Below are 17159 nucleotides of genomic sequence, written 5' to 3' on the forward strand. Positions count from 1 at the left end.
GTGCTTTGTGCTCTTTACATCTGTTCTAGTTTCCATGGAAATAAGGGGAATTACTTTCAGAGCTACCTACATATATGCACGATACATTGAAAACACCTGTAAACTCCCAGATTCATCCTCATTTCAGAGCATAACTAAATATGGGATTTTTATGAGTAAATAGTTATTTAACAGTCATATTAAAAGGTTCCTGTAATTCAAGAGAGACAGCAAAATACATATGATGCTATTGTTATTTAAAACCGCTGAGATTGTATTTCTTTCCACATTAAACAAAACAGGGTGAATCAATTTAAGTAAAACGATTAGATCTTGCATTACATTACACTACAGTTTATGTCAGTACAAAGGAAAGTGTGCTTTAATGATTTGTATCTGCTCTGTTTTGTATGTTGTAGTTTTCAAAACAATATTCATTCTCAGTTTTCAGTAGTAACACCTTTACTTATATATAACATATAACATATATATATATATATATATAACATTCATACTAGTTATTTGTCCTATAAAGATTAATTTGATCTACGTAAAAAGTACTTACAGAAATAATTTATTTGTATTATGCATATGCAAAGACACTATCAATCCAAATGTACTTTTAAATAACTTTAAAAAATCTGAAATGAGAGCGGAAAGAGAAAAGAGAGAAGTTGGTTTTTTGCTTGTCTCCATTTATTGGTTTTTCTTAAGTGAAACAAGAAACCACAGTGAGTGCGCCATGAACAATTCTTGTTGTTTCCACTGGTCGCAGTTTCAGTAGGTACCTACACGTATCATATAATATAGATACGTATTGAGCATTATTTTTAAAAAGCAACTCAACAATTTTCAAAATCCTAAGTACACACCTTTACCATTTTATCTCTAAGTTCTTCAGCGTATCTTCCTGCACTCCTTAAATCAGTACATCTCAGCTGCTCAAACATTTTCCCTTAAAAATAGAAGATAAAGTTCTCTGTTTTATCAGCTAACTATCAATTTTTCAAGCTCTGAAAGAACTATTTCAAATGAGACCATAATTGTTTTGCACGTCTTATGTACATTAACATTCTAACTGATGACATTAAAATATTATCTTACATGTACTAATTGAACTAAAAACCCCAAATTCATCCAAATTTGTAATGCTAATGCAGCTTGGCTAGAAGTTCTGAAATGCCAACAGCTTTAATAAATTTCAGACCTTGAAGTGATAATCAAATACAATTACAAATAATAGACTTGTATCTAATTAAAAAATAATAATGCACACATATTTATCTCTATTCTAGGAAAGTGATACTAAAGGCAATGTGATTTACACATTGTTCAGAATATATAAGCATTCTACAAACACATTCAAATTATACATTACGTATTCTTTTGTCTCAAATAAGAAAATTCAATAATTTTCCCTTTCAAATATGTTCTCATTTCATTATACATCTAAAAGCTTTGCAAAAAGTGTGGTGTGTGAGTCACATGAAAGTGTTACAGAGCAGAGCAGTTTGTTACTTTGCCTGGAAGATGCATCTAGAGCTACAAGATGTGCACCTCTGTGTGAGGCAGCTCTGGTCAGTTTTCCTGCTTCCCCATGCAGCACTGGAGATGACACATCTTCCTCTGAGCAACTCAGAAATACTATGTATGTACAAGAACAGAAAAATAGCACAAATAAACATGTGTATGTCAGAGAGACGGGGTCTGCCCCCATACACAGTCAAGAAGTATGAAGTGGAAGAATATGAAGGGGCAATGGTGGTGGGATCCCACTTGGAAAGACCCAGAAGGAACTGCTGGAGAAGGAAATGGTATGTTAAGAGATTAGTGACAAAGAACACTGGGGCTTAAATGGCATTAGCATCCTAATGGAGCATAGGTATTACATGCTGTAAACTCACACAGATGAACTTGTCACATGGGGAAAGGAGGATGGTGTGCATTAGCAGTACGCGTCTACTATTAGGGTAGATGCAGAAAGAAAAAGGCAAAGAATGTGCAAGCAAAAATGCCTTCCAACACTTTAGAAAACCTTCTTTGCTCCTGTCTTGCCCCCAGCTCAATTTTAAATAAGTTTAAAATTAAAACATATGTTTAAAACCAATTCCCAGTTCCTCAGTTGGTTGAAAAAATCACAGAATCACAGAATGACCCGGGTTGGAAGGGACCTCAAGAATCATGTAGTTCCAACCCCCTGCCTGGCAGGGCCACCAAACATACGCCTTTACTAGATCAGGTTGCCCAGGGCCCCGTCCAACCTGGTCTTGAGCACCTCCAAGGACGGGGCATCCACAACCTCCCTGGGCAGCCTGTTCCAGGACCTAACCACTCTCCTAGTGAAGAACTTCCCCCTAACATCCAACCTAAATCTTCCCTCTTCTAACTTAAAACCATTTCCCCTAGTCCTGCTATTGTCAGCGCTTTCAAAGAGTTTACTCCCCTCCTGGGAGTAAGTTCCCTTCAGGTATTGAAAGGCTGCAATGAGGTCACCCCGCAACCTTCTCTTCTCCAGGCTGAAAAAAACAGGAGTGAAGAAGTACTGTCTCTAAGAAACTGTTGGAAACAGAACAATAAGAACTGGATTTCAGGATCAGATTACATCATTAATCTTACTGACTCTTAAAAAATGGATCTTCTAACCCTTAAGATAAAATTGAAAGTTTTACATACACAAATACATATATGTGTATGTGTGTATGAGTTCACTACTCAAAGATGTGTGCCAAGTTTAACATAACTGAGTCAATGTTTTGAGAGTTATACCCTGAGTCCTGCACCTTAACACGATCATTCCAAGACCCACTATCTACCTAAAGAAACGCATTTGTCACAGAACAGTGCTGCACACAAGAAAACGAGGGTTCAACTTCTATATCTCCATCTGTCCAAAAGCGCATAGCAGGTGTGGGATGCTAATTGTAGCAAATATCCTCTAAACTTTATCTGCCAGCAAAGTGGGTAGTAAATGAGACACACATCCAGCAAAGTATGTTGAGAAGCCAGGAGCGCTGCTGACCCACTCCTGCAAGTAACAGCGGCCCTGCAGTACCGGCGTGAAGAGGCTGAGCAGGACCCGCAGCCGCCCGCCCCCCAGCACGCCCTGTGGCACCTCCCTCCTGCCCTGGTGCCACCGTCACCTCGGCTCACAGCCCCGTACACCGGTGGCCAGGTCGGTAAGGAGCGGCCGGCTCTTTCCCCGTTACCTTTGTGCTCATCATCCAGGTACCGCACTCGCAGCTCCTCCTCTTCCTTCGCCTCCGACCCGTAGCTCCTCCCGGCTGAGAGGAAAGCGGCGGCTCCTCCTCGCACCGGAGTCCGGGTGCCGAGAGCGGAGGAGGTGGCGGCGGCCGCGGCAGCCAGCCTGAAGCGGCCGTGCAAGAGGCCCAAGCCACCCAGCGCCGCCGCCATGCTGCTGCCTGCGCCCCGCAGCCGCCAGCCTCGCTGCCGAACACACGTGACCAGCGGCGCCACGCAAGGGACGCCAACAACTCCCGCCCCTCTGCCGCCACAGGGGCGCGAGGGCCGCGCTCCTCACAGGGGCTTCGTGTGTTCGCTAAGCGGACACCGGGCTGAGCTGTGCTCCTTGGAGCAGGAATGAGGCTACTAAAGCTACTAAACCGGCTTCCTACACTGAGGTTTGATATTAGGCAGCTTTCTTCTCAGGTACGGGGAAGCAGTGGAGTCACTGTCTCTGGAGGTGTGCGCTGTGAGAACTTGAGAACTGAATACAAGCCTTTGGGTGGGCAACCTGATCTAGTAAAGGTGTGTGTTTGGTGGCCCTGCCAGGCAGGGGGGTTGGAACTACATGATCCTTGAGGTCCCTTCCAACCCGCGTCATTCTGTGTGATTCTGTGTGGGTGACCCTTTTATCCTTACGAACTGTAGAAGTTGGTTTTCCAGACTGAGGGGAAAGCAAGACGGGAAGGCCCCAGCTGTCAGTTGTGCTCACTGAGTGCTGCATTCCTCCTGTGCGGGGTTGCTTAGCAGGGCCTTCCTTCTGGAGAGAGGGAAGTCTAAAGATAACGACCTGTTTATTCTGGCAGAACACTCTGAAGGACAAATGAGGGGGAAACAGACTGTCACCTTCCATTCATTATGTTTTACTATTTAAACAGGAATGTGGCTTGTGATTAGCAGCCTGTTCCAGTAGTGCTGGCAGTACACAAAAGGTATAAAGGGATAATGAATGACTATCTTGGAAGCTTGGTTCGCAGTTGAGGAATGTTATATTTTATCTGGATAGATTTTGAGAGACAGTACCCAGTTATGTCTGTGGAAGCAAAGTTATGAAACACTGTTATGAAAGACACCAGATTAGATTAAAAAGACAGTACAAACAGAACTGGACTCACTGCCCTTACCATCATATTGCTTTGAAGCCAAAGGCAGATGTGTTGTCTCTGCTAAGCAGTTGTGTGCAGTGATTCCCAGACTACTTGGCTCAAGGTCTCACAAGTGCTTTCCTGAAAAGAGGACAGCATATGGAAACATGCCTAACAACCTCATATCTGCTATACTAATGCCCACAATCACTATTATAATCCAAATAATTTTGTAAGTACCACGTTCTTCTACATTGTCACTATTTTATTGTACTTTTTTAGCGTATGGAGGTAAAAATATTTAATTTTTCACTAATGCAGTTTCCCACATCTGCATTGCTGGAGCACAGCAGCAGGCACAAAGATAGCTGCTAAAGTCATTCTGTTCTTTACGTCTCTGTATTAATGCATAAAACTGCATGATACATAAATATATTTTATTGTGGCAGTTCAGTAGTACAGTACATTTTGCAGTACTGTATATTCAGTTCCTCCCATTGCACTGCCATTCAAGCATGATGGAATGCTTCTTGGATGGAAGAAATATTTTCCGTATTTTGGTTCCCTGTTTTTTTCCCCTGCAATTTAGTTCTACTAAAAGAGCTCTAAAGTCAAAATAGGATGTGGAAAGCACGTTTAGTTACAGAGGGAGAGTACTGGCATGCAGATTGTTACGTAAATAATATACGCTAATAAGAAAAAATAACTAGAGCAACAAAATGAAAACTGTTACATAACTACCTAATTACATATGACATTGTTTGGTGACCTGTTCACTTCATTACACAGAAATCCAAATATTGATGGTTTGTGCTGGGTAAAATAAATTGACAGAGCAAAAAATGTGTGAATCTTGACTCAGCATCCCTTATGCCCAGAGAAGCAATGTTTGCATGAATGAAAATTAAACTGATATAAATAAAGAATAGCAGTTCTCTGCATTCAGCTTACTTGTAGTATAGTCCTCAGTTATAAACTAATCTAGGAGAAAAACAAAGAAACAAAAAACCTAAATGGTCCTCCTCTCTATTTTCTATTTGGAATTTCCTTGGAAAGCCCGTGCACATCAGGTTCAGGATCTCACAGTGTGCAGCAGAAACTGAAGAGGGAAATATGCAGACCCTTTTTAGCTTCACACACAACTTTTACTTGAAAACAGCACGTAGGTCCAAAAACTGGGAAACTGCCTACATGGTTCGCAGCAAGAAGTTTCTTCCAAATGTAATTCCTCACACTTCAGTGCAGGCCTTCTGCCATGATTCTCTCACTTAATTAGAGATAATGGAAGAATGTGGCCTCTAAACTACAAATCTAAATTAGATATCTAAGAACATGGAATGGGAACGTACTTGTGTATGTTTGATTAGGCATTTGCTATTATTAAGAATAATGATAGATGATTAGAAATGAGACAGGAGAAATAATTGTATGTGTATTTATATGAAAAGCCAAGCAAACAGCTAACAATGACAAAGGACAAATAATATGCACAGTAAGGCAGGAAAAGTGTGGAGGAAAAAGAATCTGGGCTAGTTGTGTCTTTGATTTTCTTACATTTTGTGTATAGATAAGGTGTAACAAATAGTTCCCTTGAAAAGAGGGTTGAAAGTGTTGTGCAGTGAGAGTGAAAAGAGAGTATTTATTTAATGATAAAAGCAGAGCACCAATATGTGCTTTTCAAGGTAAATCACATGCCCTACTTGCATGCTGTAAATTAATTGTCTCTGTAAAATCACTTGATATTTCAGAGTGTAATCCATTAGCTACTTGTTTTCTAAGTTGTTTTATAAAGGTTATATACACCTCCTACCAGGAGATTTTTTCTCTTCTAATTATCACTTATTTGCTTTTAATGACAGAATATCACTGTTTATTATGTTGTCCAGTCTGCATATGCCTTAGCATTTTCAATCTTGATTTTTAACTTTTTTAAAGCTTTTTGTTGTTGGGAGGTCAGAACCTAAGCAATGCCATAGGTACTTGCAACAGAATTTAGTGGATATTTAGGAAAGAAAATGTTCAGAATGTTTTCTAGGGCAAGACACACAGCTTATCCTCAACTTGAAAATAAAAAAAAAAGTTATTTCTTTTTATAGGTCTGTATACAAGTAGAGATAGTGGAAACAGAATTTACATAAGCAGAGACTCCTAAAAACTTTCAGTTTTTTTCATACTTTTCTTGTGGTGAATGTACCATTTTCAGCTATGTTTTAGTACTGTTAAAATAGTGTATTTTCTCCAGGCTTCTAGGTGAGCGTTTAAATGAAGCTATACTCATCTTTCACCTTCATATACTTCTGAGGAACTACAAGACTGCAGTAACCACTAACTTGTATCTTAGAGGGTCTTTCCTTTGGCAGGAGAGGACAAGCTCTTACACCATTCAATTGAAAGCTTAACTTGAAGCACAGACAGCAAGCTGGAACCATGCTGGTGTGATTTACTTTAGGATGGTTGATAGGAAATTCTAGTAAAAGGTGGATTTCCCAATTTTTTTATGCATTAAAAAGCTATTTGGGCCCCTGCTACAGAGATGGTAGGCCAACCTTATCTACTATGTGGTATATAGAAGAATGAAATAGAGTTAAGTTTTATCTCAGAAAAGGACAACAAAGATTTACTAACTTATTGGTGAAATTTTTCTTCAGACTAACATTTGATGAAATAAAAATTAAAATAATCTGAAAAAAAATAGTTTTAAAAAAACTGAATTTGAAGTAATGGTGGTCATTTCAATGGAACTAATCAGGAGGTGAAAAATACTGTTTGCATCCTGATATGGTGCTATTTCTTATGGAAAAAAAAAATGTTAAGAATATCGACATTGTTCAAAGATATTGCATTTGCCATGAAATATGAGTTCATACTAGGAGCTAAGAGAAACTTGGTCTTTTATGCTCATTAGAAAATGTTATAGAAAAATCATCAGCACCTTATAGACAGTCTTATATAATTCTTTATTACTGCTCATGAGCAGGATAGGATTTAAGCAGTATATTGTGTTTCTGAATGGCAGAATTAAATTTCCCTTCTGTTCTGCAAATTTCCTTTTCTTGTTTTCAAGATGGTTTATGCCTAAAGGCAATAACTGAGTTTACTGTGGACAGACTGTAGATAATATGTGAAGTTTAAGGCACTGTTTACCTTTTTGCTAAGGGCTGCACAGTTACTGCTTGAAAAAAATGCCACATGTACAAATCACTCTGGAAATAAAAAGGTGCTATAACGTAAACTGTATTTATGCTTGTTGCTTTTTCCTTTTTAGTCTTTTATGATACACTGTATGTTGTACAGAGATCTACTGACCGTATTTCATCCTTCGTAAGAAATGCATCACATTCATTCTTACACCATATGGGGAAAGCACTGGGGGCTTTTTTGATGTTTTATATAGTTTCATTAGAGTAGGTTATCTTTTACATTCTAATCTTAAATGTGCTTTCTTACATTCTTTCCTTTCTGTGTACTAATGCAATTAAGACAGTCTGATAAGCTGAGTGAGCATTTTCAGCTTGTTCTCTCACGTGTAAGAGCTCTTATAATGTAAATAAAATTTGAATGACCTTATGACTTTAATTTCCAGGATAGAGCAAAAGGTTAAATGGGTGCAGATTCTATGTCATGCTCTGTGTTTTGTTAAATTTGTTTCCTCTTAACTCTTTTACTATTCATACTTCCCAGTATAAGCTGTTTTTTCTTGTGAGATCAAGAAGATGGAACCTAGCACGTGCATGTGAAAATAAAAGAAAAATCAGTACTAGGTGAGTAGGGTTTTTTTGTTTTTTTGGGTTTTTTTTTCCCTAATACAGACAAAATACAGAGCTATTTACCAATGACAGCAAACACCCGTTTCCAAGACAGCAATTTTCAGGTTTCAAATTTCTTGACATTCCTTAAAGATATATAGCTGTATATCCCCAAAATTAGAATATCATCCAAGAGACATTTTTTGCAATTTGTAAAAATTAAGCATCGGGAAAAATAATGTACAAAAAATAACTTCTCTTAAGAATCATAGTCAACAGTTATTTTCTGGGGAGTATATTTTTGTGTATATCACTTCATGCCCGAAACTTAAAGTAATATTTCAGTTGTCTGGTGCTTCATAAAGTATGTTTTACCTCTTAAGCGGGAAACAATATACTGAGTCCTGTCAGCACTGGCAGCAGCTGTTAAGAAAGGTGTATGTATGTAAGCAGCTTGTCAAAGTGGAAGACGTAAGAAAATAAAAATAAAAATAAAAAATGTTTAATAAGAAATATTTCTAAGTCTAAGCCAAAATGTAAGTCTGATGATGTCTGCAACTTTTCTATTACAGGAGTGGCTTGAAAAAAATTGTACTATTTGTGCTCTTTCAACAATACGCCTGAAAAAAAAAAAGTAGAGTGTGGTCAGAAAAGTTCTTTAAACTTGCCATTTTTCTGTGATTTGTGCAGTTCAACAATAAGTGGAAAGTATGAACAGGAATGCAGTGTTTCCATGTCCTGAAACAATATTTTAAAACTGCTTGTGGGAAGAGATTCCAAAGATGTTCAGAAAAGCTAGTAAACCATGCACACAAGTTTATTGTCATAAAGTGTGGTGGCATGGCTCATGGTGTTATTCTTAATCCACGTATCAGAGTCGTCATGTCAAGATTTCTCTTTCTTGGAACTGATAAGAAGTATCCTTGACATCCTTCTCTTCCTCCACCCTACACTGTCTGCCAGTGAAGCTCAAAGAGGGCATTCTGTCATACATGGGATTCCTGCACCTTGAGCAAAACAAATAAAATGGAGAGTCTTTCCAGTAACCACTGCATAAGAGCATGAAGGAATACTGTGGTTTCTTTAGAATGAAGCTTTTGTAGTTTTCTTTGTAGCCTGGATGTCACCACAGAATCCAGGTCCTCTGTCGCTGTATGACCACTTTTGAGGTGGGAAAAAGATGGAACATCTGAAGAAATGTCACTTCTTTACTGGAATCTGCTTTGACATTGGGATGAGGTTATTAGTCAGTCTTCCAGTGCAACCAGTAGCCTTTCAAGCTGTAAAGTGTACAATAGAAATTCGACCTAACAGAAATCCACATGCATATGTCTGTGTTATAATTAAGACTCATCATAATAACAGAATTCAACTTAAGAAAATGTCACAGATTTTTTTTTCACAGATATTTTTGTGATTATATGAATTAGTGCTAGACTGAAAGTATTTTTTAAAAATGGGCTTTATGACTCTTAATACATTAAGCCAGTGGCATTTCTTAACATAAACGACATTCTAAAACAAATAATTGTACAGCCATACTGCTCAGCAATTCCCTGTATATTAGTTTGTCAGAATTCAATGTGATATGCTTTGTGGTTTTTCAGAGGTGCTGAGAACCTGCTGCATCTGCTAAGCTCGTTTACAACTGCACATAGTCATGAAGGTTGGCTTACGTTAGATACATATGAGCAAATTCAATGAACATCTAAAACTTCTGGCAAAGTCTGAGTGCCACAAATGTTACATCAGATATTGTGAACATCTGAAATAAATAGCCAAGGTGTATGGACAGAGAAATGTAATACTAAAAAATGTAGGCAAATTTGGCATTTGTTTTTCTTTCTCTGCCTTATAAACTGAGCACGGTTGTGCTTTAATAAAATCTTGCTTACTGATAGACTTGTTGTCCTTTTAATCTTCTGTTGCATTCATCATAATTTTATGTTTCAAGCATCAGCTTGTTGCTGTAGAAATCTCTGGTGTTGCAAATTCAGTTAGAACTTCGGGAGAGGATCAAATATAAAAATAAATCAAGGCTTGAGAAGACAGAAACCATTGTTCAAATAGCAAAGCCCTGGTAACAAGCATAAGAGAGAATGGATGTACAAAGAGTAAGGCAATTTATTATTTAAATCCACTGAAGGAAAATTCTGAATTTTTTTCTCTTTCGACTATGGAAGCATAAATGTTTTGAGAATTGTGTGTAAAAAAGATACAGAAGTGTGTCATAAAATGACTCTTTCTAAGCTCTTAAACTATCTTAACAACCAAAACAGGACACAAAATGGCCACAACAGTGAACAAGATGAAGGGAAAAAAGATTTTCTTCATGAGAAGAGTAGGATAATAAAGTTTTGTTACGAGGTGGTACATATAGCCTGTGGTAATTACTGGAACAATTAATTAATAATTAAGTACTGTTTAAAGATTTATTCAAATGACTGTCATGTTCATGAAACAACTTTTCATTGAGATCAGATTTTTCATCTCTTTAGTCATTTTTAGTGTATTTTCCTAAGACTCACACATCTTACTAGATGTATAACATGGTCCACCAGATTAGTCAGATACAGTACATCTAGAAGAAAAAAATGCACTTACAAAATACTCAGTGGCACCTTTCAATGACCAGTGTAAGATGTAAACAGCTGTTATGCTGTTATTAATCTAAAGCTAGAAACAGAGGAGATAGAACCCTCAGCAAGTTTGCTGATGACAGTGTTGCAGTTGAAACAAGAGAAGGAATGCAATCTAAATGGCTTTTAAATGGGTCCACCTGAATTTAGTGAGGTTCAGCAAGGCCAAGTGCAAGGTGTTGCGTGGCCATCCCAGATGAGTGCAGACTGAGAGAAGAACTTGAGAGCAGCCTCGCAGAGAAGGTCTTGGAGGTCCTAGTGGAAGAAAAGTTTGCTACAAGCCAAGAGAGTGCTTTTACAGCCCAAAGGCCAACAGCATCCTGGTCTGCATCAAAAAAGGAGTGGCTAGCAGGGAGAGAGGGGATGATTGTCACCTGCTATTCTGCACTTGTGAGGCCCCATCTGGAGTATTGCATGCAGACCTGGGGCCCCTAGTAGGACAAAGATGTGGAGCTGTTGGAGTAGGTCCAGAGTAGGGCAAAGAAGATTATCAGAGGGCTGGAGATTATCTGAGGGAGCTGGGCTTGTTCAGCTTGGAGAAGAGAAGGCTCTAGGGAGACCTCATTGCAGCCTTGCAGTGCCTGAAGGGGATTAATGAATGGGAGGTGGATCAACTGTTTACATGGACAAGGGGAATGATTTCACACTAAAAGAGGAGAGGTTTAGTTTAGAAGTTAGGAAGAAATTCCTGAGCATATGGGTGGCTTAGAATATTGGCCACCATCATTCTTTTTAGATATCCCATTCTCAAGACTCCACCTTTTCTCATAGCATGTAGAGGCAAAAAAAGCAGAATAGGACAGGTATCCCATGCCATCGTGTTACCCAGCTCACTTGCTGAAAAAAAAAGAGTGAAGTTGCCTTTTTTTGACAGAGAACATTGGCAAGTGTAACATTTATGGAGTAACAGATGCCACTGTGCTTACATGAAAGATGGTTCATACCATTATACTTAATAAAAGATGGAGGAAAGGTGTTTTATATGCCCTTACCATTCTGTCCACTTTCTAATGGGCAGAGGCATAAATGGAGTATGCACAGATATTACCTGCACAAGGAAACAGGAAAGTAGCTGGAGTGTGCAGTTGGACCAGAGCAGGTGGAAACCCATTGCTGACATATGACCTGGGAAGGAATAGATATCTCCTTGTCTTTTGTTTTTCTGTTGTACAAGATTATTCATAAACCTCTCCTTGTTAAATCTGTAAAATATTTGAATATGCACACTGTTTAAGCAACAGCCGCACATCTAAAACCCTAATCCAAAACCCACTGGAATCAATGGAAAAGTCACAATGACTAAAAAAAGAGTTGGGACAGGATGTTAAAGTTTTTTCTCTCAATTAAAATAAAATTTTGACAAGGTTAGGCTCTCAGAGGTTGCTTTTCGCTTACCTATCCCATCTTCATAATAAAAAAGGGTTCATACTTTCTGGTATTAGTTTATTAGTATCTAATTGGAAAGCAGGCATAAACTTAGTCAGCACTTCATTAAACATAGAAGCATTTCCATGTGTGGGATGCAGAATAGATTAGACCCATTTAACTACTTGGAGGCTGCCTTCAGCAGAGAGCTATTCATTCCAGACTCACCATTGTTCCTTTTTTCCATATACAAAGGGCAAAAGCAAAAAACTATTTCATGTTACAGTCAGATGCTGCTTAAATTTGTTCACCCGCCCACAACATAAATCAATTTACAATTGCAATAAATGTAGCCATTCAGGCTAAAATTTGCTGTGCTGAATGCCTGCCTCAGGCTTTGGCTAAGTTTGAACTAGAGTGGGCCAGTCCTTTCTAAAATTGCCCTTGCAGGAAATACATTGTCTTGGAAAAAATAAAAATAAAAAAAATTGCTAGCTAGCATTATGTGTCATCTTCATGCCCATCTACAGAGAACTGCGCTTTTTCAGTGGCAGCACAGAAATGCTAAGCTCTAGCTTTTCACTTTCTGTGAAAAGTCCTTTAAACTGGATAAGTTACAGTAATTCCATCTTGGAGGGCTGACAGCTTAGAAATGGTCTGCATAAAAAGACTGGTATGTTCTATATAAAAGTGTTGCCACATGGTAATATTGAAGCAGTGCCATAGCAGGAGTTAAATTTGTGCAATTATTTATGATTTTTTTTTTCCTCTGCTTTGTTTAAAACAACTTTTAAAGCTATATTTATATATTATTGTTCATTCAACAAACAGCAAAATATCGTCATACATAGCTGCTTTTAACAAGTTGTTCATATGGCTGCACAAAAGTCTCTAAAGTACCGTGAGTAACATCGTATGAGTCAGATTGGGTCGTGTCTCACTAAGAATGTTAGCCAGACCTTAAAGGTAATATTTGGCTTTGAGGTGGTAAGAGACACTAAAGATAGAAGAAAGAAAAGAAGGAGAATTAGAGTCTGCATTTATGCTATACAAACCCACCTCATGGAAGTTGTTTTTTTTTTTAAGAAATAAGGTGCAAGATCAATTAATTCTCTGCAATACTTGTCCTTCATAAATGAATTGTAAAATTTCGCGGGGAACGGATAGATGACTTTGTTCTTCCCTTTATTCTGCTTATCTAAGAAAACCTTGTGTACCAGAATTGTATGTAACAGAGTTCCCATGAGGTCAAACAGAAAGAAATAAATGCCATATGATCTCTGCAACTGCAGGACTTTTAGTGCAGTGGAGTGGATATTTTTTCATCCCTGCCAAGAAAAATACCCAAAGAGATTGTAAGATCTGCAACTTTCTGTTCTATTAAGTAAGTGGTAGAAGTAGAGGAAAGGACTTCCTGTAAAATTAAACTTTCACTTCTGACCTACATATTTGGCTTTTTCTTCTTAATGACAAATTACACAAGTAAAGTGATGTGCATTTAATAATGCCTTTTTTTTTTTTTTTTTTTTCCCTTAAATGGTCTCCTAGCATGATCAGAGTCAATTCCCCTGTTATGCCTGAACATTCTGGGTTAAGTTTCTATTATGCTATAATGCTACCAAATTATTTTGTTTTATTCACTCAGAGGTTTCCAGAGGCTTCCAAAGTAAGCAAGACTTTTTTACTTGGCAAATGGAAGGAAAAATAGAGCTTTGGGGGAAGAAAAAAAAAGGAGGGAGGGTGGTGGGGTGAATCCACACCAAAAAAAAAAAAAAAAAAAAAAAAAAAAGACATAGCGAAAGGAAGAAAAAGCACAGCTATATTTGAATTTTATATTAAAGCAAGGTAGCTGGAGCAGAATGATTCTTGGGCAGTTCTCAAAGATAATATTTTTGTACATTCAGCTCTCTGACAAAGTGGAAGATCTCTGCTGTATCTTCAGGTGAATTTACACTTAAAGGTGTTCTGAATATGTTTCAAAATAAACACAGAAAAAATCCTTGTCCTGCTGAGCTCAATGGTCACTGGCTTTATTACAGCCAGGATTTCACCTTATTTTATCCTGAAAAATATTGTGGGTTTTTTTTTTCCTCATTTTAATGAGAATTCTGACAATATCTTCTGCTGCCTCTATCTTCATTCTATATTGAATGTATTTTTTCATAAGCTTTGTTACTAGGAAGAGACAGTGCAACTCCATTCCCCTGCATCTGAAACTAACCAAGCATTTTAACTGCTTTAATCTGAGTACCCAAAAGGATCTTCTTTTTAGAAAGTTCCAGTTCCTCACCCTGAGAAAGCCATGCTCCTTGTGGATCAGGTAACAGAGAGATGTAATAACTGCAAGGAAAATAAATATATTAAGTCTAGTCAGATCTATTTTATAGTGGTACATGGTACCATGAGAAAAAGTTATATTTAAACTGCATCATGAAAAAGAATAAATGAAAACAAGCAAGTTATGTGCTACAATATGAACTAGAAATCTGTTAGTTAGAGAATTTGTAGATTATGCTGGAAAATATTGAAAGGTACATTATTATGCATTGGTGTAATACATGCAGTTTAAGCAAGTGGATCTTCTCAGCTGTAGTGCTTGTGATTCATGGTCAGAAACCAAGTAGTAAAAAAGTCTCAGAAAAAAAGAAGAGTAGTCAAACAAATTTTCTTAAGAATTGCTTTTTCCAAAAGTAATTTTCTTTTGCTAGTAGTCTAGCTAACAAGTTTCAAAAACCTCTTTGTTGTGTGAGTTTTCACATTATAAATGTGAAGTAACACCTCTTACAGCTCTCAAACGTGTGACCATTTTTTTCTGTTTCTCTGCATTTTTTGAGCTAAATCGAGTTCCTAGTTAGATGTGAATGCAAATTTTGGTCCAGTGAGATAAAGTTCTTTCATGAGAAAATTGGGTCTCCTTAGCAATATTACACTTACTGTTATGCAATAAAGTAATAGTAGTAATAACTTGACATTTCAAGAAGGAATTGATAAGGTGATAAAGTCATTAATTAGGTAGGAATCTGATATAGGTCAAGACAGTAACTTTAAAAGATAATGAAAATAATTTATAAGTGAAATAACCCCTTCAAAAAGTGTAATAATTATAGGCGTAGTTTTTAAATAGAGTGGTATTTCAGAAATCACTCATGGAACAGAAGTAGCTAAACCACTGCCTGAGTTTTTGCTAGTGGCTGGAGACAGACCCAGAGTGAATTTTATGTGCTAGACAAGAAAATGTCATCCAATTGTATAAAACTTCATTCTGCAAGCTTTTATTTGTAAATGTGGTGATAAGCTGCAGTAAATAAAATATTTGATTAAATGGAAGGGAGGAGGGAATAAAAATAAAATATATCTGAAATATTAACATCTATAGTGAAAGCCAGACTGGAAATCACAACACAACTCTCGTACTCCTTCTTGATAAGGAGTATGAGAATGGCTCCCTCATCTATGAACCCACAACATCTGCAGCATTATTTTCTTTGCCATAGTATTGTCAATGGCCAATCCATATATCATAGTATCATAGTATCATAATATCATAGTATCATAGTATCATAGTATCATAGTATCATAGTATCATAGTATCAGTCATATAGCTGAGCCTGTACTGTTTCAGATTTCTGGTAATAGGGAAAGAAAGAACACATGGTTATGTATAGATATAAGCGCATGAGTTCCTTGATGTTTATCTAAACATTGATTCTTTGAGAGTACTCATAGGACATTAGTCTTAACAGCATTATTCCCAAAGATATTGCTAATACTGGTTGGTTTTTATATACAATGACTGCTAAAGAAGAGGATGTTTGTTAAGAAGATGAGTAACTGGGACTGAGGCAGATTACAGAAGTGCACAAAGGTACAGCTACCAGAACTTCACAGGAAAATAACAACCTGGCAGATCATTGTCTAAGCTTCTCTTAAATTTCCAACAGTGGAGACTTTGTACACTTTGAAAATGGTCTGGTCAAGTGCTTCTTAACCTTTCCTGTGTGTTTTTCTGAACATTCAGTACTAATTTTTATTGTTATTGTTTAAGCTGCTTAATTCTCATCTTACCCCTCCAGAAAAGACAGTAAATAAATATCTTATTCTCTGTAACTACATTTTATGTACTTGAAGACTCTTCTTCAAGTGTCTTATTTTCATTTAATCAACCTCATTTTTTCCAGTCTTAGGATCCTCAAAGTGATAACCATCTTTTCATGTCCATGTAGCGAATTCTCTGCCATTCCTTCAGTTTTGCTTAACACTGTTCTTGAAGGTGGCATAAAAAGAATTGTAAAATCATAGAATCCTTAGAGTTGGAATGGACCTTTAAAAGTCATCTAGTCCAAGTCCCTTGCAATGAACAAGATAAACTTTAACCTCCCTCCCCCACCCCACCCCCAATTTATTAAGGAGAAAATTATTTATTTATTTATTTATCCATACTGTTGCCCCAGTTCACAAGAAATACTGCTGCAGTATCAGCAATAACTTTGGATGATAGTAAGAACTACGCAAAAAGAAAATAAAGTCTTAGAATCCAAGGCCGAAATTCTTTGGTCTCTGCCAATTTGAGTGCATGCAGCTCACAGAAGTATTTCTGTTCTGGTTTGGTATTGTTCTGGCCATGTGCTTATTTTAACACTGTTAGAGAACGATAATCCCAAAACATTAAACTCTTAAACTTTCTCTGTTATCTATCATTAACTCATTCTTTCTATCCTGCAGCAAAGCAGCAATTTCCTCCTCAGTCATATACTGCTGCTGTGCATATGCCCTTCTTGTTCCTTGATGTATAACTCATTTTCTACCGCAGATACATGCTTACATAACTTACATAACTGTACTTATTTTCCACTAAGCAAATTCCATCATTAAGCAAATTGCTCACTTCCTACATTCCCCATCTTCTACTTTCTGTCTTTAGTATCATTGCTTTGCCAGTTCTTCTTAATATTTTACTCTTCTTTGGAACTACTACTGCTTGTGCCATACTTCTCTCAGCCCTTCAAGTTGTATAGTATGGGAACTCAAGTAAGAAAGCTTTTGCCATGTGTTAAAGGCGTTAAGGGTGTTTGGGCTTTCTTCCTTCTTGAGACACTTTGTATACG

The 17159-nt window shown here is 37.4% G+C and overlaps 1 protein-coding gene and 1 long non-coding RNA gene across 14 annotated transcripts in view; one reads left to right on the top strand and one right to left on the bottom strand.

Moving 5' to 3' along the window:
• Positions 1-3425, bottom strand: part of AUH (AU RNA binding methylglutaconyl-CoA hydratase) — a 95252-nt gene extending 91827 nt beyond the window's left edge. For all 12 annotated transcript variants that reach the window (XR_014939285.1, XR_014939284.1, XR_014939286.1 and 9 more), the window contains exon 1: positions 3186-3425. Coding sequence is in view for 8 of the 12 variants with exons in the window: in XM_085528571.1 (XP_085384697.1) it covers positions 3186-3390 (205 nt within the window). In the remaining 4 variants the exon portion in view is untranslated. The remainder of the gene's footprint in view (positions 1-3185) is intronic.
• Positions 3426-3449: 24 nt separating this feature from the next.
• Positions 3450-9950, top strand: LOC107306304 (uncharacterized). 2 transcript variants are annotated; one of them, XR_001552072.3, is made up of 3 exons: positions 3450-3645; positions 7986-8065; positions 8623-9950. It is a non-coding gene; the product is annotated as an uncharacterized LOC107306304 (long non-coding RNA). The 2 variants fall into 2 exon arrangements; XR_014939288.1 differs by having other exon boundaries at positions 3507-3645; positions 7992-8065.
• The last annotated feature ends 7209 nt before the right edge of the window (positions 9951-17159 follow it).

This window comes from Coturnix japonica, chromosome Z (assembly GCF_054131305.1).
Source record: "Coturnix japonica strain WE chromosome Z, WE-NBRP24, whole genome shotgun sequence".
Lineage (NCBI taxonomy): Eukaryota > Metazoa > Chordata > Aves > Galliformes > Phasianidae > Coturnix > Coturnix japonica.